This window comes from Elaeis guineensis, chromosome 2 (assembly GCF_000442705.2).
Source record: "Elaeis guineensis isolate ETL-2024a chromosome 2, EG11, whole genome shotgun sequence".
NCBI lineage: Eukaryota > Viridiplantae > Streptophyta > Magnoliopsida > Arecales > Arecaceae > Elaeis > Elaeis guineensis.
The window spans coordinates 104,575,334-104,601,751 of record NC_025994.2 but is presented as its reverse complement, the minus strand read 5'-3'; the positions used below and the strand labels follow the sequence as shown (position 1 = coordinate 104,601,751).

Sequence of the window (26,418 nt, the reverse complement as noted above, 5' to 3'; positions counted from 1 at the left end):
TCATATCTAAATATCTGAATCTGTTTGTAATTCTATATAATTTTATATAATTTTTATTAATTTTTTTAAAAAAATATAATTATCTAAATGTACTACTAATTTAATTTATCATGTATATAGTAATATCTTTGATTCTATGGACATAAAATTTAATTATCTAACTTATATCCTTAATTATATCCATATTTTCAACATCCGGATTGTATAGATATCCGTTTAAAATAAATATAGATATTAATTTTTGTATCCAAATAATATCCATATCTATATTTATATTTATCAGATAAAATAAATATAGATATTGTTGTGTTGTAGAGAGGGTCTCTTTAGTCCCACATCAGTTATGAGTCAAGAAAAAGTATAGCTTATATAAATTGGAACCTTTTCTCCTATGTGAGACGTCTTTTAAAGAACAAAATTTTAAGGTTCTAAATGATCAAGATCCATTGAAGTTAAAGGTCCACTGAAACCTAAAGATGGTCATTAGTTAAAGCGGACAATATCTCACGTATGCGAAGGTGGAAATATAAGTCCAGCCATCTGAGCCATTCGACCTCTTGACCCATGACTACAATATTGACGCTCCCACCTATCCACACATAGATTGGAACCTTTTCTCCCACATAAGATATTTTTTAAAGGATAAAAGTATAAACCAACTATATGAGCCATTCGATTTTTTGATTCATGACCCCAATAGATATAAATATGTTGATTTGTGATCTATTTTTTATCCAATTTCAACTCTGGCCATCACTAAATGCCTCGGCTTGATTTTTTTTTTTTAATTTTTGCTATAATAAAAGAAGAATGTTTACATTAGCACCTAACCGTGGGCACCAGAAACATCCACGTGTATAAAACCTAAAATAGACCGAGGGCAAGGACCACGTGAGAACAATAAAGGGGTCTGTTTGCAAACCCAGCCACCGAATCCATACAATCAGCGGGGTCGTTGAGGCATGCGTGGCGACGGAGGGGTTGGATAACTTTTGGAGAAATTAGAAAGCCTGCGAGCCAGCCAGCCGACGGTTTCGCGAGCCAAGGGGGATGGGCACGGTGGATCCATTTTTCCAGCAAGCAGTCAAGCACCAAGTCAATATGCCCACCCACCATTCTCTCCGAAAATTATCCAAGGGCCGAACCTTTCTTTCAGCACTCATACTCCTACACGCCAGCCACGGAACCATGCCTTGTAGAATCCTCTCATCACCTTCTTCTCCCCTCGTCTTCCTCCTCCTCTTCATCTCCATCAACGGTCACCCTGCGAACAGTCCCCCAACCTCATTCTGTCCAAATTCGACGACCTGTGGCGGACAACTTATTACTTATCCATTCTGGGTCCAGAACCCCTACTTATACCACTGCGATTATCAAGGATTTATGCTGATATGCAAAGATGACCACCCAATCCTTTCCCTCGGCTCCCACGAGTACACCGTAACCAACATCGATTACCACAACCAAACCATTTCTCTTGCCGACACGGATGTCGTCGACGCTGGCACCTGTCCCAGGCCTCGGCACAACCTCACCTTCGAGGACAAATTCTTCCTCGACTACACCTCCTCGGACACCAACCTCACCTTCTTCCTCAATTGCTCCTTGGAAAAAGATCTAAGCAAGAACCAAATAACCTGCTTTCCCGACAGCGATGGCAACTCGTCTTACATCTTCACCGATGATGATCTTCCGACCGCCAAAGAATACGGTTTGATGCAGCGGTGCCAACGTATAGTGGTGGTGCCCGTGCTCCATGATCGGGAGATCATCGGTGCTTACTGGGACCATTTGGTCGATGACTTCGGAAGGCTGTTGATGAGAGGCTTCCAGTTGCACTGGTCCGACGAGACCTGCGAGGGCTGCAAGCGCTCCGGTAGGCGCTGCGGGTGTAACCAGACAACCAGCACCAGGTGGGCCTTCGGCTGCTTTTGCTCCGACGGGATGCGCGACCACAATTGCGGTACGTTGTCCTCTAACAAATCCTTTTCCGGTACGCTGTCCTGTAACAGAACCCTTTCATTTTTACTTCTTCCTTCCATTTTGTCTCGTTTCTTGAGTGGTGGATTTGGTAAAGTTTAGTCCAATGGATGGTCGACAGCTAGAACGCTTGCTTTTAAATGAGTTTGAGAAGTCAAAGCTAGGAGTCAAGAACGGAAAACAAATATAGAACAAATAGATGGACTTAATTGCCCGGAAACTTGAGGACTTGGTGCCTTAAAGACGTGACAGCACGATGGTGATTTCATTGTGAAAGAGAAGACCGCGTGACAGCCTCCTTGCTGTTCTCTCGTAAGCCAGAAATATTACCGACTCCGGGGAAAATTTTACATGCGGTCTAACTAGCTCGGTCCCATTTATCTAACCTATTTATTAGTTTGGTTTGAATTAAAATTTTATAAATTGAAATTAATTTAATTCTAGAAATTTGGAATCAATCTGAAATAGAATCATGGGTGAGGATTCATCTTCAAGACAACTCAAATTCCATACTAATTTACTCGACCCAACATAAATTAATCTGATCCAACTCAATATACAAATAATAAGATTATTCGGATTCATTTCTTTAATGTATATTATACTTTGCTATATATCAAAATTGATGAATGATTTAATCCTCAATTCAATAAATATTAGTTCAGTAAAAATATTTGACACAGCCTGACATGGCTAGCTCGGATCAACTCAAATTTAGTTTAAAATGGAGGCTGAGTTAGGTTAGGTTAGACAAATCTAAACTTGAGCCTGAGTTGGGTTGGCATTATATTTGGAAGATATCTAGGTACGGTTAGGTCTACTTTTGCACTCAACATGAAGCTTAATTTTGATTGAGCCTCCGTGGGACTTATCATCCAAATAATGTTCTGAATCTCATTTCTTGGCTGTATAGATATGGCATGATTTGGAGATTTTTGGACTCAAAATAGATTTTTGAATCCACCCAAACTCCCCCTTCCATTCTGGATAAGATATAGTCTCACACATGGCCGTGACATTTTTTTCAGCTTCCCACAAAAATAGCATTGTGATTGTAACCACCTGATATTACCCTCAGAAAAAAAAAAAAAAAAAAAAAAAAAAAAAAGATTGTTACCATCTAATACGTTTTTTCTTTTCAAATATAAGAGATCTGTAAGTACTGTACCATAGCAGGCAATAGTCTTTGAGCATTTTATTCCCTATTCAACTTTGCAGATTTAAGCAGTACGGAGAATTCAATCTTGTCGACCTATGTTTTTGTTTGTTTATTGTTTTAACGGAAAAGGGTTAGTCTTAGAACGACATACTTCCAAGACAGTTGCCTGAAATTGAAGGGTAATCAAAGGGGGAAAGTCCAACATCCAAAATCTTGGAGAGTGTATGGCTGTAGATATAGCTGCAGCACGTCATCTACTTGTTGCCCTCGTAGTAGATACGAGTGCAGCAGAAGCCCATCAGAATTACGACCATATGACAATGCTGCTTGTTTGTATGTTTGTTTTCACGAGAATGCTTTGGCAACTCAACAATGCAACTCCAAAAATCACTCAGCTGGTGTGGTGTGGTTGTTCTTGTTGCTCCCTTTGTATTTCCACATTTCTATTGTGCCATGAGTAGTTCTTTGTGCACCGTATGCGGTGCAATAAGAGTGCACCGCTCTTTTTCATTGAATCATGTAGCCACACTTTTCAACGCAAATTAAATGCGTTAGTTCTATTTTTTATTTTGAAATTTTGAATGACGAAAATATCTTTCTATTCTGAAAAAATTATAATATCCCATGGCCTGTTATGATATTCTGAAGACATATCATGACTTTCTGAAAACAGAAAGTCATAAGAGGGAGGGACATTTTCATCATTAAAATTTTTTTATTTCAAATTTTGAATGATAAAAATACCACTTTGTTCTGAAAAAAAATTACGATATCCCGCGGTCTGTTATGATATCCTAAAGACATATTATAACTTCCTAGAAACAGAAAGTCATACGGGAGAAGGGTATTTTCATCATTGAAAAATTTCATAAATTTCTCAATGACGAAAATGCCCTTCCCCCTTATGGCTTCTTATTTTCAGGAAGTCATAATACGTTTTCAGAATGTCATAATAGGTCACGGGATGTCATAATTTTTTTAGAACAGAGGGGTATTTTTGTCATTCAAAATTTCTAATAAAAAAGTGGAACTGCAGGCATTTAATGAGTATTGGAAAACAGAAGCTACATGGTCCAATGGGATGGTGCAGTGCACTCCACATCGATTTTATTGCACTACATGCGGTGCACAAAGTATTTTTCATTGTGCCATATAATGAAGCAACATGATGGACAGTTGAGTGACTTTTTTAAATGATTCTTGTGAGTTATCGTAGCTTTTTCTTTTTCTTTGTGGTTCAAAAATATGGGCATATGTCAAATTCAATCATTCAACAGGGTAATAAACTTTACTAAGTCAGGAATCTTTTAATACATTATATTATGGGATTTTGCAATTCTTTTTCAAGATCATCTTGCATAAAGATCCATATAGATATATATATTTAGTCTCTCATCAGTTTTTTGTTGAAAAAATTTTGGATTCCTATACAGAATTAAGAAATCCAAATAATATCTTCCAACTGATATTTTTAGGTGAGGTCCTATATTGTTACAAATAATATCAGAGTTGATCTAGTGTATAATCTATGTGAACTAGGAGATACTCCAACACGAGCTTATTAGAGCTAACCATGGATTGATCATAGTATTTATGAATGGATGCATAAATTTAAACTCTTAACTAGGTGAAGATACCGGGAATTAAACGAGGAAAGTATGTGAGGACACGTGCAAGCATATATGTAGTCTCACATTAATTATTTATTAGAAAGATCTTGGATATTTATGCAAGATCAAAGAATACAAACAATACCTTCTGACTAGCTTTTTTGGATAAGACTTTGAGTCATTAAAATGGCATCAAAGTGGATTCAACTCATAACTCAAGTGGACTAGCTGATATTACGGTATGGATTCTTTGGGCTGACTATAGAATGATTGTAGTATTTATGAATGGATGTATGGATTTGACCTTTAACCTGCCGAGAATGCTATGTCTTAAACAGGAGGAGTATATGAGGATCTATGTGGATGTGTATTTAGTCCTACATCGATTATTCACTGAAAAGATCTTATATACTTATGCAGAACTAAGAAATTCAAATAATACTTTCCGACTAGCCTTTTGGAATAAGGTCCTGTGTTGTTATAAAAGTATGAGAGTCGATCGAATCTATAATTTATGTAGAATAGAGGATCCTACAGTATGGATTTATTGAGACTGACCATAAACTGATCATGATATTTATGAATGGATGTATGAATTTGAACCTTTATCTTGGTGAAAACTCTAGGGCTTAAACAGAGAGAATATATAAGAATTCAGATGGATGTGTATTTAGTCCCACGTGATTATTCATTGAAAAGATTTTGAATACTTATATAGGACCAAAGAACCCAAGCAATACTTTACAGCTAGTCTTTTTGGATGAGATCCTGAGTTGTTAAAATAATATCAGAACCGATTCAACCTATAACCTATATAAACTAGGGAATACTATAGCACGAATTTATTAGGACTAACCATGGATTGATCGTGGTATTTATGAATAGATACATAGGTTTGGATCCTTAGCTTGGTGAGGATGCCATGGTTTATAAATGAAAGGAGTATGTGAGGACCTATGTGGGCATATTTTAGTCTCACATTGGTTATTTGCTGAAAAGATTTTAAGTACTTATATAGGACCAAAGAATCTAAATAGCACCTTCTGACTAATTTTTTTTAGGTGAAGTCTTGAATTGTTATGTCTTGTTTCTAGGATTCTTTAGGATTATAGGATACTGAAGTCCACTAATTGAGGAATGTTGAATTGTCTTGAGCCATTCGATTTGGGGTATGCCAGGCCCTATTGGCAGCGGACTAGAATAGTTCCAGCATTCAAAACAAGAAATCAATGAGGAGAGGAGAAAGAAAGAGAGAAAAAAGAAAAAGAGTGGGAGAAAAGGAGAGGGAAAGGCTGGAGAAGTCATTGGAGGTGGCTGAAGGGCCCTCGTAGTCCCTAAAAGACCACGGATATCGATGGTGCATGGGATAGGGTGAATCAGAGAGAGGCAAAGAAAGAGGGAGGGAGAAGGGACTAGGAGGAAAGGAGAGGAAGAGTCGATCGTGGCTGGCGTTGGCTATCGAAAGGCCCTCCCACCCTCGTGTGGCTAAAATAAAGGCGAAAGGCTTCTGTCTGGATCTTGAAAATATGATTTTTTTTGATTATTTAATAGTGAGGTCAGCAACTAGTTTGCTTGCTTCATTTCATGAAATCATAATTTTTTTTTTGATCATTTAATAGTGAAATCAGCAACTAGTTTGCTGGCTTCACTTAAGTGAAGCCAGCAATGGGATTATCGACTTCATCTTAAATTACAAAAGTAAATTCATATGAAATAAGAGTTGATCATCTTCGATGGTCTCTCGCTATATTCCCCTCCCCGTTACATTTCCCTCCTTCCTTTTCTCTTCCTCCCTCTCTCTCTATTCTTGTCTCTTTCAAGAGAGGGTAGAGCTCCAATGACCCCTATAGCCCTCCGATGACCGCCATGAGCATCTTTCACCTGTCTTTCTTTAATTCTTTCCCTCTCTCCCTTCTCTCTCTGGTTCTCCCTTTCCCTCGCTTTCATTTCTAAGTTGGTTCAGACACAATACAGTCCAATATGAGACATATCGATCCATGCGGTCGGCCAATCAGCATGAGGCCCGGTTCCAATCCGACAGGCCTTGCCACTAATAAATGTGTCTCAATCCTTCATTTCATGTTTCACTCTAATTGTTGTTAATTAACAGACCGTGGCCCATAATGAATGTTCTGTTTTCTAGCATGACTAAGCATTCTTTTTGGTTAGAACCTTGGTTGCTAGATCCACTCTTAAATTTCAATTATAATGTTTCTGCCAATAAAGAAACCCCTCTTATATAATGTTAGACCTCTCAACCTTTGTTCCGAGTCATTGTGTTGCAACACCAACTAATCATTTCGCCGCAAGTAAAGAGATTCCATCCACCATCTTCATTGGCCTCCGTTACCAAATTGCTGCAAAACAAAATCTACCTCTAGGCTTTTTTTTTTTTTGGGTCTCCGAGCAAAGAGATTCAGTTGTCAGTCCTCCACATATTTTGTCTAATTACTGAGAATCATAACTCAATAAATCATCGTAGTGAAGTACTTAACTTTCAGAACAATGGCAAAACATCAAATTCATTAGGTAAATGAATCTTACAACAAAGAGAAGACGCAGCCATCTACCAAAAAAAAAAAAGAGAGAGAGAGAGAAGACGCAACCCGTGGAAAAGAAGAGGAAATATCATTCTTTCCACCTTATCAGGAAAAGAGAAAAAGGTCCGAGTAGGACTCTGGTCGCTGGCTGCTAAGTGGAATTTGATCCCACTTGATAGTTAGTCCCCATGTACATGTTGAAAAGGTCCCCCTCCCCCTGGATTCATGCAATAAATAAGAAAATTGGTTTCTCTTCGATTATAAAAGGACCATGGTGAACGTGGGAAGTGTTCCGGACTTGGGACGTGTGGGAGAAAAAGAGAAAAGAAGAAGGAGAAGAGAAAAAGAGCAAGAGAGAGAAAGGAGGAGGGACAAGGGGTATTTTTTTCACGGGTTTTATCTTGGTCTCCATATCTGAGCGTTCCCTACATTGACTTCTCCGGATATACCCTACAAGAAGCGCATACTTTGAATAATATAATGGACCTCCTGCTCTTTGGAGATGTCGTTTGGACTTTGGTTGAGCCATGATCAGTTCATGATTAATCCAAATGAGTCATGGGTTAGATTCACGGATACTATCTTTAACAATCCAAAGCCTTACCCAAAAATGGACTAAAAGATATATTTTTTAATTTCTTAAATCTACATAAATATCAAATGTCTATCCCGTGCATGGTCCCTATGGAACTAAATACATATTTTCATGGATCATTACAAACTGACAGTGCAGAGAGAACCGGATGGCAGAGGCGTAGGCAAGTGAGGTTTGGAGGACAATCTCCGGTCTCTTTCATTTCTCCACGAAAAAGCCAGCTGGATGGAGTCCAACTGGTTGGTGGCACGGATAGGTGAGGCTTTGGCCTATAGACAGAACAGCAATCTGCGATCCCCATTTGTGTTTTTTTTAATAGAAAGCCAGCTAGATAGAGTCCAGTTGGATGGAGGCGCAGGCAGGTGAGGCTTCTGCTTGCGCGTGGGGAACAATCTCTGACCCCTATGCATTCTTTTACAAAAAGAGCCTAACTCGATCATGAGTTCTGAAATAATGAACCCACTAGGCCGCATCTTGGGGAGTCGGTCGAATCCAGCGGCTCATATTGAACTAGGATTGTGCGAATTTTTTAATTCTGTGGGTTGAATTTTCTTTTTGACTGGGCTTTATTCTCAGACTGCTTGAGATCTCCGGTTGCTTCCTTCTTCTTGCTTTTCTTTTAATTTTTATTTTAATTTTTTTTAATTTTAATTAATATGACGTGCGGTGCTCGGTCGCTGTTTTGTTTCATTTAAAGGTCCATTATGTAATCACAATTTGATCAGACCGCACCAAATATCTGGGTTTGAAAGTTGGAAAACCCCACCGAATTCTCTCCAGTAGCTTCGACGAGCAAGGGGATGCGCATTAACATAAAACAGCGTCTTGTCCACCGCGATGTCCCAGTTTCCACCACCATCATCCTCCTCCAAAAACCTCCAAAATAAGGCGACGGCCTAAACTTTCTTTCAACGCTCATGCCCCTGCATCCACCCACCAAACCATGCCTCATAGAATCCCCTCTTCACCTCCTCCCGCCCTCCTGATCATCACCCTCGTCTTCCTCCTATCCCTCCTCATCTCCACCAACGCTTACCCTGTGAACAGCCCCTCTCCCCGACTCTGTCCCAACTCCACCTGCGGCACCCACGTTATCGCTTACCCATTCTGGAAGACTCCGAATGAATTCACCCTCCCCTTCACCTACTGTGGCTACCCAGAACTTATGCTGATTTGCCAAGGTGACACCCCAATCCTTTCTCTCGGCTCCAACAACTATACCGTGACCGACATCCATTACCACAGCCAAACCATCTCCCTTGCAGACCCGGACCTCCTCGCCGCCGGAAGCTGCCCCAGGCCCCGCCACAACCTCACCCTCACGGACACCTGGTTCCTGAGCAACACCTCCTACGAAACCTACCTAAAAGACACCCCTTACCAAAACTACCTAAACTACACCTCCTCAGACACCAGCCTCACCTTCTTTCTCAATTGCTCGGACGGTCCATCGGACCACCGAATAACCTGCTTTTCCGAAAGCGGGGATAAGAAGTCTTACGTCTTCACCGAACGCGAAAAATCGGACATCAAAGTATACGAAGGGGTGCGGGAGTGCCAAGATATTGTGGTGGTGCCGGTCCTCGATCAGGAGGTGAACCGGGCAAACTCGAGCACTTTGTCTCATGACTTTGGAATGGTGTTGAATAGTGGCTTCCAGTTGGGCTGGTCTAACGAGACCTGGGAAGCGTGCGATATCTGCGAGCTCTCCGGCGGGCGCTGCGGGTACCAGATAACCAAGACCAGCCTGACCTTCGCCTGCTTTTGCTCCAACCGAACGAGTGACCGACATTGCGGTATGTTGTCGATCGTTTTATCACCCTTTCCTTCCCCCTTTTTTTCCTTTTTTCTTCTTTCTTGATGGATTTGGTGAAATTTAGACTAATGGCCGGCTGAGAGCCGGAACGTATGCTGACCTCTAAGCCTTGAGGGGAGAATAGGAATTCCGCTTTAAAAGAGTTCAATGCGGAAGTCAAAGTAGGAGCCTGTCAGGGGCTTGAACAAATCCTCTTTCTGACCGGTTCAGCGGGCAACTTTTTCTTTTTTTTTTATTTATTTGAAGGAACAAGGGAAAACGAGAGTTAAACCGAATAGGATAGCAGTAGGTGGAGAAAATTCATGCCCGGTGTGTCACAAAGATGACGGTGACTTTTCTTGTGGCTTCTTAATAGGGATGTGTTTTTCTTTTTCCCTCAGAAAATTTACTTTGTGAGCATCGTCTGGTGAGAATTCTTTCCTGCAGGTCCACGATTTCTGTTTCTCTGTTTCGTAGCAAAAATCGGGCAGTGCCCAATCAAATTCTCTGATTCATTAAGGTAACATAACTTATTGAGTCTGTTGCCTAGAAAAAGAATTGCAATATCCCATCTTGTTTCCAGGATTTCTTTTAGGATTACAGTATCCTGAGGCCCACCAAATCTTTCTTATTCCGACTAACGAATGCATGACTAGACTTGGTTGAGAAACTACCATCCCTGAACCATCTCCAAGCGACCGGATCATGAAGATTCTCTTATGAATATTGTATAATTTACAAGCATCCTCTTTTACAAGCTCGATTCACCTGGGTGAAGCAGAGTTGCCACACATTTCCACTCCAACAATTAGGGACCCCGAGCTTAAGAAAATCAAATAATATTGAACAAACCTGGGAATAGAGAAGCAAACAAGCACCCCCCAGCCCACATTTTGAGCCAGCATCAGGTCGCATTCGCAATTCTCCCGCCTCGAAACATCTGCCGGGTGGGAAAAAATCTCCATATCTCTGCTTGTACCTTCCAAAACTGTGAACTTCTGAAAGACAAGCGACCTGAAATTTCGGAAACTACATGGTCGATAGCGTGCACAACAGAGATTAGTTCCTTCCAAAGTCCCCATCATTATTGAAGAGTTTCCACTGCCACTTACGTAGCAATTTTTGATTCATATTTTTATTTCCAGCCCTCTTAGTCCACTCCTTTCCCTTGCAGGGAGTGAAGCTTTTCTTTATTTGGAATGAACAAAAGATTCTTTTTTTTTATTTTTGGGCTAGATTTGTCTATATTTGTGTTAAAAGTGTTGTGCTCCCTTTTTTTTTTTTTTTTTTTTGTTACATGTGTTCTGAAGTTCCTTAGGTGTTGTTAGCTAGGGCAATGCTTTGCATAAGGTAAGGAGTTACATTCACTAATAAGTTAAGAAAAAATTTTCACCTAGCTTATAAATGCGATACAGTTGGACTTTGGCGATGGTGAATGGTTATCAAGCAAAACCCGCATGCCAGGGTAAATTTCCAGACTATGCAGCATGTGTAGGAAAGGTAGTTATCTTGGATATGTTTCTTGGTAAACCAAAATTCAATTGTCAGCTAAGCAGCACTTGCATGTGGCCAAGTAAGGACTATTGACAAATAAATGAGAAAATGAGCTTGAGGAGTTGGTGCATATTTAAGGGTTAGCAACACTTTATTGGGGTGCTTGTTTGAATTGTAGAGATGAATGACCCATAGAAGAGTTGCAGCTAGATTGATACCTCAAGCCTTCAATGACGCGTGACCAATTTTTTTTTCTGCACTGAATGACTTGGGAATGATCACACCTAATAGAAAATAAATAACCAACAGCACCTTTGCTTTAAAGTCTTCAGAGATGAAGAGATTTTTATTAGGATGTGCTGTGAACTAGTTTGAATAAGCTCATGTTTCTGCAAAGGTAATCTTTATACTGGAGGGTGGAGATAGACAAATTAGTGGTAATTCTAAGAATATGATAAGTCAGCTCCATAGAGACGGTAGTTTCTAGGAAGCTGAACAGATAAAAGAATCCCCTTCGTTGGGAATTTCTTCTAGGAGGGTTGGTCGTTTATTAAGCTAGAACTTACCAAAGAAATCTTCAGCAAAGGAGAACTAGCCAGATGTAGAAACAAATTCAACTTAGATAAAACTAAGAAGCAGAGATAGATATGACAAACTGCATTAGCTTTGTTGGAATATGCCGACCGGTCCCTCTCACGCCGATTCACCGTCGGGCCCGCCTGACCGGTGTCCGACTCTACCGACCGACGACTGCCAACACCGTCCGACCGAGTATATGTCGGTCGGGCAAATCCTCTCCGTTCCCAATTGGTCGAACTGCGGAGCCCGATATCCGACTCCCGCAATGCGTCTGACTGACCGACGGAGGGTCCCTGGATCTTCACCCGACATTCCACAACCAGACGCCGACGTACAGTCGGTCGGCTCCCCCGAATGCCGTACGACTGCTGTGGGCCGCCACCCTGACAAAGGCATGCGGCGTAGCCGTCCTGAGACGTCGTCCTACCCTAGACAGGGATCAACTCTAGTGATTTGACAGTCCCACGGTGATTTGACAGTCCCACGACGACTCTAACAGTCTTCGACGATCTGACAACTCTCCTATTGTCTGTGCCATTAATGACGGCGCCATGCCGCGCTCTACTATAAAATGGAGAAGGCAACAGTGCTGGAGGAGGTTTCTTCGAAACCCTTGGGCTTACTCTACCCCCTCTCTCTCGCTGAGCTCCTGATTCTTTTCTACTGTTGCCTAGTCTCTTCTCTGACTTGACCGTCGGAGGATCTCGTCAAAGTCATCTCCGATCAGTGCGGACTTCTTTTATAGGTGCTCGTTCCCGACGACCAGACGACGAGGGGATTAGCCGCAACAAGCTTCAATATCACCAACATACATAATGCCCATACTTCTGACACTTTTGTTGAAGGGCTTCTAGCATGATGAAAAACTGGTAGCATGCTACAATAAAGAGTGGTTAGCCCATATTTATAACGAATATATATTTGCTAGACAACTTCGAAAGGCTGATTATCTAAAGCTTAGTTTGGTAAATAAGTAAAAGATTTAATTAAAGTAATCAAATCGAATGAATCTAAATCAAAGGTTACGAGAAGTAGTTGAAGGATGGTGCCCTTCAATGAGAAGCTCTAGAAGAGTTTATCTAATAAATACAATAGATATGGCATGGCAGATCATTTTATAATTGACTAGACCTTGTAAGTGATAACTAGGACAAATTGTGGACGGAGATGAAACTGATATAGTGGGATTTCAAGAAGCATAGTTAGTGCAAATTAGGTGCAGCTCAACCATCGGATTGCTTCTCAGTGCTTTTCTGAATTTGTACACTCGTAGTAGCATAATAACCTATGATACGTAGGATCACCGCCTGCACACTTTTTTTGTAGACTAAAAAAGAATAAACTTGGTAGAAATCAAGCCAATTCACAAAAGAAACTGACAGCCAGTTGTGCTTCTCTTTTTTTGGTTTTTATGTATTTTCTTTATAAAGTATTCATAAAATCTTCTCAAAAATATATTATCCCCTCGTTTCCTCTCCTTTAATCCAGGTTACAGAATTCTCTTGTTGTTCTCTCAGAATGATTATTAGCCTGTACTCAAGTAATTGTATTAGGTAAGGCCTTCTGTAGGCCGAGCTGTGACGGTTGTTTGGCTGTCATAGGAGTGATTTTGAGCAATGCCCCAAAGCTGCTCACTCTTGAGCTTTATGTTATGGCAAATACTAGGTTAGCAGAATGAAGCTTATTTCATTTGGAATGGGTGGAATCTATTGCAATTCAAATGTAAACTGAGCAGAACAGAGTCAGTCAATCATGTTCTTGCTTAGCTACTATTGATATTAAAACAGTAACATGTCTAATTAATATACTATTAAGGACAAAAAAAAGATGCCTAGGGAATATATAGATATATATATATATATATATATAGCAGATCTCAAGACACCATGATTTGAAGACCTCATGTTTGCCATCTGTTTCCTGCCGCCTTTTTGGACCCGGCTACAACACTGTGGCCTGACCAGGGACCTCATGATATTGAAACAAAACTTTGATACTGGCCACGCGTACGAGCCAAACTTGCACTCCTCTGGAGAGAGGACTCCACTTACCTGATGTGCTCCCGAGTACTTTAATTTCAAGCTAGAAATTGTAACTTTGGGCCCTATGCTTCTCACCCTTTGTTCCACAATCAAGCTGTCCATCCTCCCACGGCATGACGTATGAGCAAACCATTAGTAAACTCTTCCTTGACCACAACGCCTGCCCTTTTCTACGGGTTAAAAGCTTAGAATAACATGCCGTGTCTATTCGACCATCTTTTTCGCCCAACTTCTTAGACATTATAAAGTGATCTACTCATTGACCGCCAACAATCTCATTCACCTTCCAATATCTATCCCCTCTTCCTCTTCCATTTCGTTCCATTGGTTCGGCAATACTATCAACCGAACCAAATGCATCCGCCATCTCTCTTCATGCCCTTCTATCGCCTAGTTATATTCCTCTTCTTCCTAAAATTATCATTGCTGCCGGTTTCGTTCTGCGAAAGCTACTACAGCCGATATAAGAATTGCGCACCGATCGTGTATGCATGCGGCGAGAGCAAATTCAACCTAAGCTACCCTTTCCGAGTGGATGGCCGGCCTGACTACTGCGGCCACCCCGGGTACTACCTCAGCTGCAGCAATAACGACACCACTCTAATGATCGACATCAACAACAAGAGATACCAGGTGAAGGACATCGACTACTTGAACCACTTGCTCACCGTTGGGGACCTGAGCCTCATCAGCCAGTCATGCCCTGAACCATATGAGAACACGACCATCGATTTCTCCCTTTTCAATTACACTGACCGCGACCGGAATGTCACTTTATATGTCAACTGCACAACCTTGAGTCTGATTCCAACGCTGTATGAGATCGGTTGTTTGTTGGATGACACTGGGCAGCACCACTCTTATTACAGGCTTGACAATACAAGTTTTTTGGATGTGTTGGGCAACTGCAGCTCGACGGTTCTATTGCCGATGAGCCGGACGGCAGCGGACCGGCTAGTGAGTGGGAACGGGAGCTTTGGAAGTGTATTGAAGGAGGGGTTCATTTTGAGGTGGACGGCGGGGATCGCTTGGTGCAGTGATTGTATCAGTTCTGGTGGGTGGTGTGGATATAATTTTAGCTCTTCAAATGATCACACTTGCTACTGCCCCCAAGGACCGGCTCTTGGTTCATGTCCTTCAGGAAATAGAGGTATGCTTTTAGATGCTCTTCTCTCTCTCTCCTCTCAAATCCATTGGTTTGCCGTCCTATTTCGTTCCCATTCCAAGTATATTTATAGGGTTGGAAAAAGTTATGGTTTGTGAATCAAAGCCAGAGGCTCAAACGGATTTAAAGGTTAAAGATCTGATGACTAAAAGATCATGGAATCTCAATTAGTTGCTGCTTTGGGTTTAGAGGAAGCTGAGGAAGAGCCAATTGGAATCACCTGAGGGATTGATAAACATATGATGAAAAACAAGTTAACGTATTGCCCTCTACAAACCTCGATGTCCGCCCATTACCTATTCATCTATTGGTAATTGGTAGATGGCCGTGATATATAGTATAATAGATTGTCTTGCTGATTCAAGTTGCATTTTTATTATTAGGGTAAAAGTGGAATCATATTGAATCCATTTTCATGTCCAAATCTAACTTAGATATGGGTATAAATTTCGATATTGAATTAATAACGAATATATATATATATATATATATATATATATATATATATATATATATATATATATATATATATATATATATATATATAGCTTGAGTTAATTTCTATCTCAATTTAGGATTTTCAAGCTGATAACGAGGTTTCCTGTTTGGCTTGGTTTGACCTTAAATTTGAATCAACCTTAAAATAATGATAAATAAATTGAGTCTAATCTCAATCTTTAAACTTAAAATTAATTATAAATCAAGTTTGATTAGACTTAGGCTGGGTCAAGCTCAATTTGATTATAAAATAATCATCATGCTGAAAATGAAGATGGTGATGACGCAAATGCATATTGTCATTGCTCCAAGACGCATCTCTATGTCCCAAGAGGCGTTGAAGGTTCCCTCCACCATCCATGACCTTGTGGCTCGCACGAAACCAACCATGCCCTCCAGCCCAATTAGGGTCAAACAATTCAACATGTGGCTCGGATAAAAGATTTGGAGCCTTCATATCCTACCGGTGTCTGTCTGGGATAAAATCAATTTTGTTTCGACAAAGGCTGTCACCATTGTGTGCTAAAGTCAACGGAACGCCGCTCCTCTTCAATAATTATAGAAGAATAGTCGAAAAGAAAGTATCCCGCGTGGATCGCATCGACCTTTCCGTGTTCCAAATCCGAATCCTGCGATTTTTCATTTTTTAGCTTGCGGCCGTCGTTGATGACCGGTCATCGCTGCTCTTTTGTTCAGTCCTTTGCCTAGGCTTGGTCAACGAAACCCTCTGGCTTCAACTTCTCCAACTCTTCTTCCCCTCCCTCTCCTTCTCTTCTATTCTCTTCATCCCATAAAATGAATCCCAGAATCTTACTGCGATCCAAAGGGTCCTTCTCTCTCTTATTCTTCCTCATCTCCTCATTGTTGAGAGAGGGGCTAATCTTTGCTGCCAACCCAAAAGCAGAAGACTGTGAGCCAAAGAACTGCGGGAATGGCTTAAACATAAGCTACCCGTTCTGGCTCCAGGGTCAACACCCGTCTTATTGTGGGTATCCGTCTTTTGTGGTGACCTGCAAGAGCTCCGCCCCTGTTCTTAAACTCCTCGGCTATGACTATCGTATCGAGCAGATCTTCTACGATAGCAGATCAGTTCGTGTCACTCGAACTGATTTCTTCCTTGAAAGCGATTGCCCGTTCCCAGACTACAATCTCACGCTCAACCGAACCCTGTTTCATGTTAACTCAGATAACAAGATTCTCTTCTTTCTCTTCAATTGTTCGGAGGGGCTACGCAGCTACCAAGAGATACCTTGTCGTAATGCTATCACGCCGGCGTATCTCGTCGGAGAGTATTCGATGTCAGATCGGCTGAGTTTTTACGGTACATGCGAGTCTGTAATTGCGCCCGTGTTTTTGGGTTCTGAGATGGTCAGCGGTGACTATGCGGAGGTTTTGAAGCTTGGTTTCTTGTTGGACTGGACCCCAGAGGATTGCACAGAATGCAGCACGAGCGGGGGCCGATGTGGATACGATTACAACACGGCCAGTTTCATGTGTATCTGCCATGATAGAACCCATCTGAGTAGTTGCAGTGAGTCCTCGCCTCACCTAAAGGATTTCATGTAGGGATTATAGCAAGATAGATGTTACTTTATAGCTCCTTGGCCCTCACTCAGGTTTTTTATTTTTTTCTCTGCTGATAATTTTTTTAGATGTGAATTTGAGCATTTTGAAGCATAAGATGTAGCAGATACATGGCATGGTTTAGTTTATAAGGTTGATGCATACGGTCAATTAATGACTGCTTCCTCTTAGGTTTCTGCAAATATAATGACAAGATGCCAATTTTATGGGCATCTGCCCTGATCAACCGCATCAGGGAAGTTGCCGTTTGTTAGACTACGTTATGTTCAGTTCATCTGTAAAATTTTCACAGTGATTGATGGAAAGATTAGTTTATTGATCTCAGCGTATTTCCTATGATGCCAATTGGTTTCAGTTGATCGATTGATACCTTTATATGTTGCATGATAGTTTTCAAGCCTAGGAAGCATGCCCTTGATCAAGACTAAAACCTCTCTGCTACTGCCATCTTCAATCTTATAAGCATTGCAAGCATTCCCTGTTGAACACTTAATTTCCATGGATTGGTCCTCTTAGTCCTACATAGTTCTTCTTTAGTGTTTGTGTCTGCATATGTTTCTCTGTGGTGTGTGCATGCTTTTCAAAAGAATAATAATAATGAGAGTGTGTAGATGATATCATGTCTACAGATAGAATTGTTTTACTTCTGGGGGCCATGCAATCATAATTATTTATTAGTTATTTGGGCTATCTTAGATGCTTTGTCACATATAGGCTGCTTGAACTATTTTTTTCTTTACTCATTTCTAGTCTTTTGGTGTTTTTCTTGTATTATGAGTCCTTGATTACCAACATAAGCAGTTTCTAAAATATGTCACATTCTAGTTGTTATAAGCATATTCTTTTTCCAAAAAAACAAAAAATTATACTTATTTGTGCAATCCAAATTCTATAAGCTTCCAATTTATATAAAATTCCATTCAAATTAAAACTTTTCCGTTAGAAAAACTAACATTGGTTGGTTTGACAATATAGATGTTCTATGGAGGCACTGTCTGCTTTTATCTCTTAGAAAGGGCAAACCAGGAATGACAGGCAAAATTATCTCTGGTATAGACCCATGATTGTTGTACATTGGATTTAGAAAAGAAAAGGAGCCATGAGCCCATGAATATTCAGGTGAATGGACTTGACACTTGAGAAAGAGAGACGAAAATTTCACTCACACAAAATTAAGTTATGGAACTCTTATCCATGGTCTAGGTTTATGTGGAAACCGGTTGACAAGGTTTGCCAAGCCCGTACCAGAAGGCATATCGCCTGGCAACCGGTTCAGCATGGTATAGCGAACCATGGTGGTTGATATATGAAATGGTTGGTTTCATGTATGTTTGTGATTGAATTTGGATTCTGATTTCAGCATCTGTCAGCTGCAGCCATACACATAGGATGAAAAACCAGGTTACTCTGTCATGTCTTTTTGGAATTACAAAATGATTTCGTCTCAAAAAAATAAAGGAGGGCTAAGAGAGGGCTAAGAGAGGAGAAAATGGGAAGAGAAAATCTTTGATTTGTGGTAGCTAAAGGTGAAAGATTTATTAGTAAAATTACACAATACTGGTGAGGGAAGAAATTGACAACTAATTTGCTCAAAAAAGAAACTATCACCGATGACAAATCACAGCTAGGAAGGGATAGGGCTGAGGGCACTGAGCACCACTCTCCTTTGTCTTGTAGATAACGTGATGCATTACATGATTTGCAAGGAATCAAATTCAAAATAAGACAAACCTTTAGACTCTAATAAGCACAAACTGTTGGAAACCACAAAGGAAAGAGGGCTTGGTAAAGAAAAGTAATAGGTCTTCCATCCTTGTTGCTTCAGATGGCTTTTGTGACCAGGAGATTAGAATATTGAGGTATTATCAAAGATCACTCTTACTCTCGTGCATGGTTTCTTGACTGGGTTTGTTTGATTTTCCAGTGTCCACACTGGAGTAGTTTGAAAGCAATAGCCCATAGTTACTGGAAGCAGGTTGGATGTGGATAAGGGGAGGGGAGCATCTCTTAATAAAAGCCAGTAAGAAAATACTTAGGAAGCAGATGCATGAACAAGTTTAGGGGTTATTCAGAAGCGGGTGCACCACCCTGAATGAAAGAATCGTGCTACTAAGAGCCCATATGATGGTGAGTATTCTAAGGTAGTTCAAAGTTCAAGATCAAGATACAATAAATTAGAGACTATCATTTCCCTTTGGTCTGTTTTTTAATTTGGTTGTCAGTTTTATGAATGGAATTTCTCTGTAATCAACTTCCTATTCCATAGCTTTTAAAATTACTTTCAAATTGTTTGTGCTTTTCTTTTCTTCTTTATTTTTGTTCTTCAACCTTTTCGTTTGTTTATTCCTTGCTGCACATCGTCATCATCAAGCTTGATATATATGCTTAAATTTTTCTGTCATCTGAATTTTGATTCATGAACTATCTGTTATCAGTCAATAAACAGATATTTGCAATCAGTGATTTGAATCCTGAATTGACCACAAAAGATATCAGAAACCTTCGAACCAAAAAAAAAAGGAAAAAGAAAAACTATTTTAGTAAAATTTACTACCCTTTGTTCCATTTTAGGAAGAGATTCCTAGGAGTTACAGTAATAAACCGACTTCATAGCAGAAAAGAACGGAAAAAAATGAGAAGTTACACTGACTCAGAGAAATGACATGGATTGAATCTAGTATTGGTAATATGCCTGAAGTACTTCATATGTTAATGTGAATTTTGTGAGACGGGAGTTCTGAATCTTATGGTAAAATGAAACTAATCCATCATTTTTATCCTTCTTATTAACACAGAGCAGTACTGATATACTTGATCATTGCTTTTGGATCTGAAAATATAGAAAGGCACATGAAACGATAATGCTTTTTGCATGCTAAATAATAGATTTAAATGGAGAGTTCTATCCTCTAATCAATTTTTTGAGCTTTTTCATACCATAGGATCCCTACCTTATGTTTGCACTAAATAATGCAATTAATAAAGTGGTGATGCCAAAAGTAACTCACTTGCATATTTAAATTTTTGCATATTGTACTTTATCTCCTGGGGATATCATTGCTTTTCCCCAACAAATTTGTTGAAAACTGTGGGCTGATTGAATATTCAAAAAATTTCTTGGTCTATAATCTATATTCTCTGTAATCACTCCAATATCTTTTAGTATCTTCCCCATCCATGTAACATGAACAATTTAAATAGTAATGGTGTCATATGGTCTCCTGTTCTTCAAAACCAATGACTTCTGTTTTCATTGATTTTATGATCATTTTCACTCTCTACTCAAGTCAGCTGAAATAACTGTATGCAAACAAAGCTCTTCATGTAAGATTAGATGTAGTGCATATTTTCTTAGGTAGTGAAAGTGACATGTACAGAGTCATGGTGCAAAAAGACAATCAGGAAGACTTGGACTCAAGACTATCATCTAATAAACCAAATTACTCATTGATCATCATGACTCAAGACTATCATCTAATAAACCAAACTACTCATTGAACATCCTGCTCATCTTCTCTAATTAATAGACCGATCCATGGAAGTAATACTAGGTTATTATAATTTTTGTTCTAAGCTCTGTTTCCTGAACTTGTGCATTTTACTGCAAAAATTTCACATTTTATTTCCTTCCCTTATATCTGTTTGGTTCTATTCTTCTCTATCTATAAATCATCTTGGCAAAGAGCCATATTATTGTATACCAGTTCAATGCATCTAAATTCTCTCCAGAAATGGGTTATACATTCTGAGGGTTGAATTTCCATGAGGCCCAACTAGGCTTATCATGCACTCAGCAAGAAAAATAGAAGCTCTCTCACCTTTCTCTTGTTGATTTTCTCTCTCCATGGTTCACCCACCTCCTCTTCTTGCCAAAATAGTCATGGTAGAGAACCCAGACATTAGGATCCTCCCTTCCTCAACATAAGATTTAATGTAAGTAGTATAAGTAGTTGGCTTGCTCTTGTGTTCACTTTAATCTTTACCCTCTGTTAGTCCTATCAGTGGCTGTCCCTGATACATAAAATCAAATTCCTTTGGCATTGAAGGTTTTCTTGAAGATATATTAGAAGGTTCTTTTGTTCACTTCGCGCAGGGGAAGATGTTATTGGAATAGTTTCTGTTGTTTCACATCTCTGTCTTTTCATTTCTCCTCTACTTTTTCCTTTGCCACAACCAGACTTTACTATAGAAATCTCATTATCGATTTTTTCTTCACAAACAATGCAGCACTAGAATGCCAAAAACTTCATTACATCCAATGTATCCATCAGAGATCTATCATCTGATTCAATGGACATCGTTTCTGGTACCCTCTGAAAAATATTTCGTACCCTGAAAGGGCACTTATAATTAATGACTTCAAACTCATCTATATCTCTTGGGTATCCGACTTGTTTGCTATACAATTTCACTTCCCCTATCTGTCATGATGAAATTACCAAAACTTTCTCTACTGATAAGCTTCAAGCAATCACTATTCAATTGCTAGCAGAGAGACCATGATTATCAGAATATGTTGCCATGTTCTGTGGTTCCTCTATGCAAAAATTATTTTCTATTCTTTACATGAAATTTTGAGGATCAACTGAAACATGATCTTCCTGCTTACTGTTATACCTCTAGTCCCCACCAATTTGCCCAAACGTTGCCATTCAGCGAAGACAAAGAAAGTGACATCTCTCAGCTTTCTGACCTGTAAATGTTGAAGTAGCTTGAATCATGCTTCTTATAATTTACATCACTTGCTGCTGATTCAAGCAATATTTTGTGGTTTATGTTTCTTTTTTTCTTGAAGAAATAGTTTATGTGAAGGCCTGTATATGAAAATTAGCCATTTAAATTGTTGATTGAATATAGAAAGAAACATGGATGATGTGATTGTATTTATTTTAATCACAGTGATCAATTTCTAAAGTTTGAAGGAAATTGTTTTCTGATGGTGCAGGTCACAAGCAAATGACGAAGACTATTATAATAGGTAACACATACTTCTCTACCTGCTATCTATTAAGAGAATTATCTTATCTTAGGCTTTATTTGTATTGCTCTCCTATTTGATTGGTAAGCATGCAGTGTTCCCGGAGTTCATTTGAATTTTCTTTTGCCAATTCCAATATCATCTTTTCCAAATACACTGATGAATTCTTCTTTTATATTTATCTTGAGTAAACAATACACTAATGAATTTAGATCAATAATTTATGGCAGCTGATATGACAAATGTTAATAAAAACTATGGCATCATTATTTTCAGATAACAGAAAGAAGGAATCATTCTTTGGAAATACATAAACCAATGGGTTTGCTCATGTTTGAATGTTCAAAACAGAAGATGCTGTCTTGTTCTAAGCTGAAGCTGTATCGAGTTGATTGCTTAATTCCATTAATCATAAACCTGTTTCCATCTCGGATTCTATAGTCTGTATCCAATATATTGAGCTTCCTAGAATATCAAAGAGAGAAAATCATAACGGTGGAGGAAATTGTTAAGGAATTGTTGTGTGTCAACAATGGTTTCTTAAGAAAGAAATCCTTGTAGAGATTTATGAACATGGGACCCTTATTTCTTCAGGGAACAAGTCACCAGGCTTCTGGAGAAGAAAACTACAATATCACCTTAGGATTGCTTCTCTTATGGGGGAAAAAATCCACTCCAGAAGACTGCTGACTCATTCCAAGAGCTGGTGAATCTCCTGTAATAATGAATGAAGCATTCAAACAATTCAGAACTCTTAATTCTGTGCTGCTATTTCTCCTCCTTTGACTACTCTTGCTACTTTTGTATTGTTGTGAACAACAGGTGTGTGCACTGGAGTCGGATGCATCTTGATAACGTCTGCCCTCTGCCTTATCTGGTTTAGGTACAAGAAGAGGAAGCAGCATTCCCCGTCCTCCAAACACCTCATCCGGAATTCCTCGGAGCCATCCCCTAAGAAGGACCTTGAATTGGGCAGCACCCATTACCAGACCCATGTCTTCACCTACGAGGAACTCCTGGAGGCCACAAACCACTTCGATTCCTCCAAAGAACTCGGTGACGGGGGCTTCGGCACAGTCTACAAAGGTACTTGCTTGCCACTCCCAAATGAGTCCCAACAAAGAACCTGCAATGTTCATCCTTGCTTGTGCCTGCTGCTACCTTCACTGCCTTCTCTTTCTTCAGGAAAGCTTCGAGACGGCCGCGTTGTTGCTGTCAAACGCTTATATGAAAACAACTACAAGCGGGTCGAGCAGTTCATGAACGAGGTCGCCATCCTCTCCTGCCTCCGCCACCAGAACCTGGTAAGCCTCTATGGCTGCACCTCCCACCGCAGCCGTGAGCTTCTCCTCGTGTACGAGTTCGTGCCCAACGGCACCGTCGCCGACCACCTTCACGGGCCCCGAGCTAGCGAGCGGGCTCTTTCCTGGCCCATCCGTTTGAGCATTGCCATCGAGACTGCGGACGCGCTCGGCTACCTCCATGCCGTGGAGCCACAGATCATACATCGCGATGTCAAAACCAACAACATTCTGCTCGACGCCAGCTTCCATGTAAAAGTTGCGGATTTCGGGCTCTCACGTCTCTTTCCTACTGATGCCACCCATGTGTCTACTGCTCCTCAGGGCACACCAGGGTACCTGGACCCTGAGTACCACCAGTGCTACCAGCTCACAGATAAAAGTGATGTTTATAGCTTTGGAGTGGTACTGGTGGAGCTCATATCCTCGAAGCCTGCCGTTGACATCACGCGGCACCGGCACGAGATCAATTTGGCCAGCATGGCGATCAACAAGATCCAGAACTGTCAGCTGGAGCAGTTGGTGGACCCGGATCTTGTGTATCAGTCGGATTGGGCGATAAAGAAGACGATAACCATGGTCGCGGAACTGGCTTTCAGATGCTTGCAATCGGATGGAGACATGAGGCCGCCCATTAAAGAGGTACTCGAGGTGTTGAGAGAGATAGAGATCGAGGGTCACAAGACTCGGAAAGAAGAGGCGACGGATGCCCGTGATGATGCTGGCTTGCTGAAGAACATTGCACCGTTCTCACCTGATTCTGTTACGGCTAAGTGGGTGAGCAGGTCTACCACACCTAACACCAGTGAGTAATATATATGCTGAATTGCTTCTTGATTACTGTTTCGTATATGATCTGCAATAAATTGTATCTTCAACTTGGCAGGCTTTCCTGTGTTTGTGTAAAGGTATTCATAAGGCTTCGCTGATTGAGCTTGAGATCAAGGGGAATGTACATAATATGTAGAGTTTCTATATTTCGTACAAGTTTTCACTATTTCTATGTGGAAATCTCTAGTCATGGCTGGATTGTTCGTTGGTTTCTCTCTCTTTTGATGTTCTGATTAAGCTCCCAAGCTGATGATTTTGAGTTGTAAGCATTCACAGGTACCTAAGCGTATGGTGTTTTGTGGATCATTTTTATCACCATAATCCACCAAAAGTTGAGATTGGGTCAAGTTTCTGTGTTTGCGATAGGTGTGAAGCTAAAACAAAGATAGTAGTAACCTCACGGTTGGATTGGGTAGCCCAGCGAAATCATGTGGCTGTAGCGTCCATTTCTTCCTCGGTGCCCATCCTGTTTATTAGCGCGACATGGTAACCCGTAACCGTCAGCCCGGTCGCCGAGACAGCCGGCTTCCCCACCATTTTCTCTCGTCTTTACGAAAAGTGACGCGACCGCACCCACTATCCACGTGGCGCGTGCCCTCCCCTCTCTCCTACTCCTGCTCATCGATCTATCCACATAAAAAGCACCCAAGGTTCTTTCAACCCTCCCTATCTTCCTGCGCTTCTTTCTTCGCCTCTCCTGACCGAAACCCAAAACCCAATGTGAAGAAGAGAGATTAGATGGCGACGTTGCAGAAATTTAAGCTTCTCGCGACACAATGCGCCACGGCGGCGAGGAGCCCATCTCGGAGTCCCGCCCCCGCTGCGGCGGCCGCGGCCGCCAGCCCGGCCTTCCGCCTCCGTCGGCGGAAGACTTTGAGGAGGCTCCTCGGCCGGTCGTCGAGCCGGCAGCTGCTCGGCCTGGCTAAGCCAGACTCCGCCGGGGAGGCGGCGGATCCGGGGGAGAAGAAGGGGCTTCTAAGCCGCACGCTCAGGGATCTGTTCGTGTCCTCACCTCCGGCGGTAGGAGGGGAAGCAGGGGGTGAAAACGGCCGTGGTGGCGGCGGGGATGAGGGTGGTCGTAGTGGCGTCGGGAGGAGGTTCGGGTTCGGGGGATTGGGTGTCGGGAGGTTCGCCGGCCGGCGCGGCAGCGGCGGCGGCGGCGGCGGCCTGAGGTTCGGATCCGGGAGCCTTCGGTATCGCTTGCTGCGGCGGGCTTGGCGGCCCATACTCGTCACCATCCCTGAGTGATTCTAAATCAGAAGAATAGTTTGAAAAAAAAAAAAAATGTGTAAAAACCGAGTGGTGGGACTTGGAGATCGTCGGATGTATTTTTCGCTATTTTTTCTTCTAGATTTTTTTTTTTTGTTTTTGGCTGCTGTTGTTGTATGTGTTTCTTCGTAAAAGATTCTGGTTTTTTCTTTCAGAGATCTGGCACAAAATGAATGATGGAAGCTGATTCTTAGCTACTGATGAGTTCACTCCTTGATGACAGCGACCGATACATACATGCTCCCTGTGTAAAAATGTAACCAACGAACCATGAGAAATTTTACTGTTTCTCTTAACCCTATGTTTAAGTGAAAAATTAAAATGTGGGGATGGTGAAGCTACATAAGTTGGTTTTCATCTCAGTTTTAGTTGGTGGCTGTCATGAATTATTTGTTAGGTCCATGACTGGCTTTGGGTTAGAATCTGTTTTATTCCTGTGATCAAGAGGTGTATTTGATTCACCAGCCCGCAAAATAAAATTGACACGGATAATGTCCCACATGATTATGTGCATAATTATGATTCCATCATATTGCATGCACATTGTGCTTTAATTTCGAGTGCTTGGTCAAGGATTGGTATACCAGATGCTGACCGTTCGTTGTGATTTAGTGGAATATTCTTATAGTTTTAATGTCTTTCCCTTAATGGCTCAACTTAGGATTAAAATGGATTTCCGAAATGATGAAAATTATTGTTTTCATGGCACAAAACAATTTAAAAGAAAATAAAATTGAAAAGTAAGCAATAGTAATTGATGGGCGGATACAGGCATTTCATTTATACAACGATGGTTTATGTGTTGGCATCTGCACGAGGGTGGTCCAGAGTTTGTAGCTCCCTCATTTATATGATAATAGCAAGGCAACTGGATTTGCATCAACTTCTTTAATTATAGTGTTTGCTTAATGCTAATAGACTTCTTGTTATCAAGTGCCATGGGTCAAAACGACATAACCAATAGGTTGATAGACTTCATCAAACATTTGGATATCAAC

General features: G+C 40.8%; 3 protein-coding genes across 5 annotated transcripts; all 3 read left to right on the top strand.

Moving 5' to 3' along the window:
* Nucleotides 1–956: 956 nt before the first annotated feature.
* LOC105049184 (LEAF RUST 10 DISEASE-RESISTANCE LOCUS RECEPTOR-LIKE PROTEIN KINASE-like 1.2) lies at nucleotides 957–5,027 on the top strand. Its single transcript, XM_010928753.4, has 2 exons — nucleotides 957–1,963; nucleotides 3,199–5,027. The coding sequence occupies exons 1-2, from the start codon at nucleotides 1,051–1,053 to the stop codon at nucleotides 3,258–3,260; spliced, it is 975 nt and encodes a 324-aa protein (XP_010927055.3). The 5' UTR covers nucleotides 957–1,050; the 3' UTR covers nucleotides 3,261–5,027.
* Nucleotides 5,028–8,641: 3,614 nt separating this feature from the next.
* Nucleotides 8,642–24,341, top strand: LOC105045580 (LEAF RUST 10 DISEASE-RESISTANCE LOCUS RECEPTOR-LIKE PROTEIN KINASE-like 1.2). 3 transcript variants are annotated; one of them, XM_029266360.2, is made up of 5 exons: nucleotides 8,642–9,680; nucleotides 21,987–22,019; nucleotides 22,842–23,105; nucleotides 23,205–24,125; nucleotides 24,207–24,341. In XM_029266360.2, exons 1-5 carry the CDS (start codon nucleotides 8,828–8,830, stop codon nucleotides 24,224–24,226), a joined length of 2,091 nt encoding a protein of 696 aa, XP_029122193.1. In that variant the 5' UTR covers nucleotides 8,642–8,827; the 3' UTR covers nucleotides 24,227–24,341. The 3 variants fall into 3 exon arrangements, with proteins under 3 accessions (XP_029122193.1, XP_029122196.2, XP_029122195.1); XM_029266363.2 differs by lacking the exon at nucleotides 8,642–9,680 and adding an exon at nucleotides 13,897–14,944; XM_029266362.2 differs by lacking the exon at nucleotides 8,642–9,680 and adding an exon at nucleotides 15,806–16,988.
* A 151-nt stretch (nucleotides 24,342–24,492) lies between these two features.
* On the top strand, nucleotides 24,493–25,744 carry LOC105045573 (uncharacterized). Its single transcript, XM_010923914.4, has one exon. It carries the CDS (start codon nucleotides 24,890–24,892, stop codon nucleotides 25,397–25,399), a length of 510 nt encoding a protein of 169 aa, XP_010922216.1. The 5' UTR covers nucleotides 24,493–24,889; the 3' UTR covers nucleotides 25,400–25,744.
* Nucleotides 25,745–26,418: the final 674 nt, after the last annotated feature.

Coding starts and splice junctions, on each gene's coding strand:
- LOC105049184 (XM_010928753.4), top strand. CDS start 1,051: ATGGGCACGGTGGATCCATTTTTCCAGCAAGCAGTCAAGCACCAAGTC. Junction 1,964..3,198: donor GATGCGCGACCACAATTGCG/GTACGTTGTCCT, acceptor TCAACTTTGCAG/ATTTAAGCAGTACGGAGAAT.
- LOC105045573 (XM_010923914.4), top strand. CDS start 24,890: ATGGCGACGTTGCAGAAATTTAAGCTTCTCGCGACACAATGCGCCACG.
- LOC105045580 (XM_029266360.2), top strand. CDS start 8,828: ATGCCTCATAGAATCCCCTCTTCACCTCCTCCCGCCCTCCTGATCATC. Junction 9,681..21,986: donor AACGAGTGACCGACATTGCG/GTATGTTGTCGA, acceptor CTGATGGTGCAG/GTCACAAGCAAATGACGAAG. Junction 22,020..22,841: donor GACGAAGACTATTATAATAG/GTAACACATACT, acceptor TGTGAACAACAG/GTGTGTGCACTGGAGTCGGA.